At 48.2% G+C, this 3345-nt stretch overlaps 1 protein-coding gene across 1 annotated transcript; it reads left to right on the forward strand.

Annotated features, from left to right (window-relative positions):
* Window positions 1–394: 394 nt before the first annotated feature.
* LOC127300455 (uncharacterized) lies at window positions 395–2459 on the forward strand. Its single transcript, XM_051330553.2, has 5 exons — window positions 395–582; window positions 735–916; window positions 1020–1194; window positions 1584–1782; window positions 1867–2459. The coding sequence occupies exons 2-5, from the start codon at window positions 771–773 to the stop codon at window positions 2028–2030; spliced, it is 684 nt and encodes a 227-aa protein (XP_051186513.1). The 5' UTR covers window positions 395–582; window positions 735–770; the 3' UTR covers window positions 2031–2459.
* Window positions 2460–3345: the final 886 nt, after the last annotated feature.

Below are 3345 nucleotides of genomic sequence, written 5' to 3' on the forward strand. Positions count from 1 at the left end.
AAATCTATAGGCACTATAGAAAAGAACAGAGGGAGTATCTCGAAACATATCAACATGGGATCTAATTTTAAAGATCTCGACGCGAGGATCTCAAAAATGAAAACGGTCCGTAATTTGAACTTACAATTCTCAAGATATTTAATTTTAAAAAATAAATCTGGAAAATAAAGAGAAAAACTGATACAACTTAGAACCCTTTTATCTTCTCTCTTCTCTTATCTCCACCTTACTTTCTCTTGCGACTCGTGGATAGGAATAGTGAGCTTTTTCGATTTCGGCGAAACGGTGGTACGGCCGTACGGGGGCGCGCGCCGCCAGGGAGCAATCTCCAGATTATTTGGCACGCACGAAACGGGAACAAAACAGCCGGCAAGCCCAGTCCGAGGAGGAGTTGGACTTGGCCCCCTTTAAATGCCTCCGGGGTGACGTGAGGGCCACTTGTCCCTTTCGTGTCTCTCGCACGAGCATCTCCTCCCGGCTCGAACCTAAGAGCGCCGCCACCCCGGCCGCCGGCGGGACTCTCCCTCCCCGGCGTCCTCCTCCTGCCCGCCTCGGCTTGTAAACGGCGACGGCCAATCGAAGGTGAGCTCGCGACCCCCTCTTCAATCCCAACCAGAATCCCCCTGTACATCGGATCGTGTTCGTCTTCCGCTGCCAGCCCTACTAATTTTCAGTTGCTCGCTTGCTACGATTAATTCCCGATCGATCTCAGCTACTGTTTTGTTGTGAAGCAGATCCATCGATCGAGGCAATAAGGAGCAGGTCAAACAATGCCTCGAGTGCTCTACTGTGAGAGGACCTGTCCTCCTCTAGAGCCTCCTTTTCCGTCGACGCCTGCAGGAAAGAAGAAGCCAGCTGCTGCTCTTCAACATGGCAACGCTGCTACCGCGCCGCTTCCTGATCCTAACAACCAAGTGTAAGTCCAATTTTTTTCATCTATAGTTTATATGTCGATCTCTGGATTCATCTTCTCCTTTGTTTTTGCTGCAATATATAACCTTTTTTTTTTTGATAATCAGGTATTACGAGTATGAGAGCGACAGTGATGGAGAGTGCCCGCCTACCCCGGAGCCGGCCACGTTAGAATCAGAAGACTACATCGATGGTGATGAGGCGTTCTCACCCTATCTGCGAAATTGCCCGGGGTATGCAAATATTGCGTTGGAGCACTACAACAGCCAAAAGAAAAACGAGGTGATATTTTCATCTCTGTTTCCAATCTATATATGCACTGTATTGTTGTCTAATCAGATGCTATGCTAATTGTTCCAACTGTATTCAAGGTCGGTATATTGCTCTCCCTGCCTATGTCAGTCCCTTATAGTACTGCATTGGTGTATATTATAGATATGTAGCCATTTCTTGTGAGTTCCCATTTAGTTGGAGTGTCATAGATGAATTTAGAATGGATGGATACATCCGGTGTGTTCCATTCAGTGGATGCATGATTACCTATTGTTATATTTATTATTGGTGGTGGTATCTTACTTTTCTGCAACTGTTAGTTTTCGCCTTTACTTGGTGTTCGAATAATTTTGTTATTTTATGTTCTTTCTTATTTTCTTGCTCTTACAAAATGCCAGATCAAGTATCAGCTCATCAAACCGATCATCAACTGCGTGATAAGATATGATGGTTCCTATCATCATGTGAATTTCACGGCAAAAAGCACCTTGGAGGGTTCAAAGGAGGAGTTCTTCTTTGCAGAACTACGATATTGTCATGATACACATGCTTGGGTACCCGTATCCTTAGTTTCTATGGAAGAAGATGAGAGAGTTGGTTAGTTCTAAAACATTTTTTTTAGTTTGATTATTTTTTCTGTTGAGTCCCAACTTATTAAACTAATCCCTCATTTTTACACAGGTGGGTTTTCAGAAATCAGGATGCTTGGCGTTGATCCTCGCCATTGTTTCGCCTGTGGAGATGTGGTGAAGCACCCGGTGGATGGATCATTGTATGAGGCTGGCCATTATTTAGTTGATGATTACTACTTTCGTAGATATATCGAAGTACTTCCAGCAACTTAACCAGGTGAAGTGCAAGACTAGTCATATAGCGGCCCAACGTGGGGTCGAGGATCGTGGGTTTGAAGATCTGGATATGTTTCTTCTCCCACATGTCTGCTGCGTGAAGCAGCAGATAGCGCTCTTGGGGTGTTCTCCACCGACAGCAGCCAAGCTACTTCATCGCTTCCCAAAGAAGCAAGAGCTATGATAATGCTCTCCTGGATGTAAGGTTGATGAGGGTGATCTGTCCTCTTCAGCTGGTAGACGACTCAGCAGCCTACAGCTCAGAAGATTCGAAGGACTGTTTCTTAGTATGTACATCTGTATATTTTTGGATTCAAGTATAAAAAAGACATGGAAGAACCCATGGTAGAGTTTGGTGGAAAACATGGTAATTTTCATGATTTTATGGTCTTCTAAATGCCAACGAGCTGAGTCTTGCATTAATTATTCTGCGTTGGAAAATTGACAGCTACTCCGTTTTTTGGTTGTCTTCCCTCGCCGTTTTCCTGTCACCGGTGAGGGTGGCCCTGCCTCCCCCTCCCCCACATCCAGCAGCGACCGCCGTAGCTTCCAGCTCCATTTTGCACTACCACCCTCCTCGTTTCTCTTAGTGCACCATGCCGGCGGGGAACCCACCCCTGAAAATCCCACACCCTCTCCCTTTTTTGTTCTTCCGTACTTGAACTTCTCTTGGTTGGCAAGCCGCCCGCGGAAAAAGTCCTAGGCCACGGCCTAGTCTTCGTCGCGGCGGAGGAGGCCGAGGGGAGCGACATAAGTGAAAGGCTAGCACGGCGTAGCGGCAGCGGGGAACAGCGACCTACGCGGCTGCCAGCTCGAGGCGACAGGTTCCCGAGACCAGGCCTCGACGTGGATATGGCCCTAAGCCCCAACGTGGCGGACGATGAGCTCCACCGGCCTTTAGGTGACCGCGCGCAACCCAGGAACCACCCTCGGCGGCGGCTAAACGGCCGTGGGTGCCTCCCCGCCTAGAGCGGCAGCCGCTCTTCACCGACACGGCTACCTGCGTATGCCGTCATGAGGCGGTGGCTCGACACCTGAGCGGTCCTACAGGACACCAGGCCCCATCGCGGCGTGGTGTGTTGGTGGCCAACTCCCGTGTCCCATGTTGGCGGTGGTAGGTAAGAGACCTTATCTCTTCGGCCGCTTTGCATGAAGGTCCTTGGATTCACATAATTCTACAAAACTTGCTACAAGCTTCTGTTCTAGTTAGATTTGTAGATAGAACCTGGATATTTTGGGATTTGGGGGGCGAACTATTGTGGAATTGCATACTAATATTGTGGAGTTGCTTAGCACTGGTAAGCAACTGGAT

The sequence above is a fragment of the Lolium perenne genome, chromosome 5, assembly GCF_019359855.2.
Source record: "Lolium perenne isolate Kyuss_39 chromosome 5, Kyuss_2.0, whole genome shotgun sequence".
NCBI classification, from domain to species: Eukaryota; Viridiplantae; Streptophyta; class Magnoliopsida; order Poales; family Poaceae; genus Lolium; species Lolium perenne.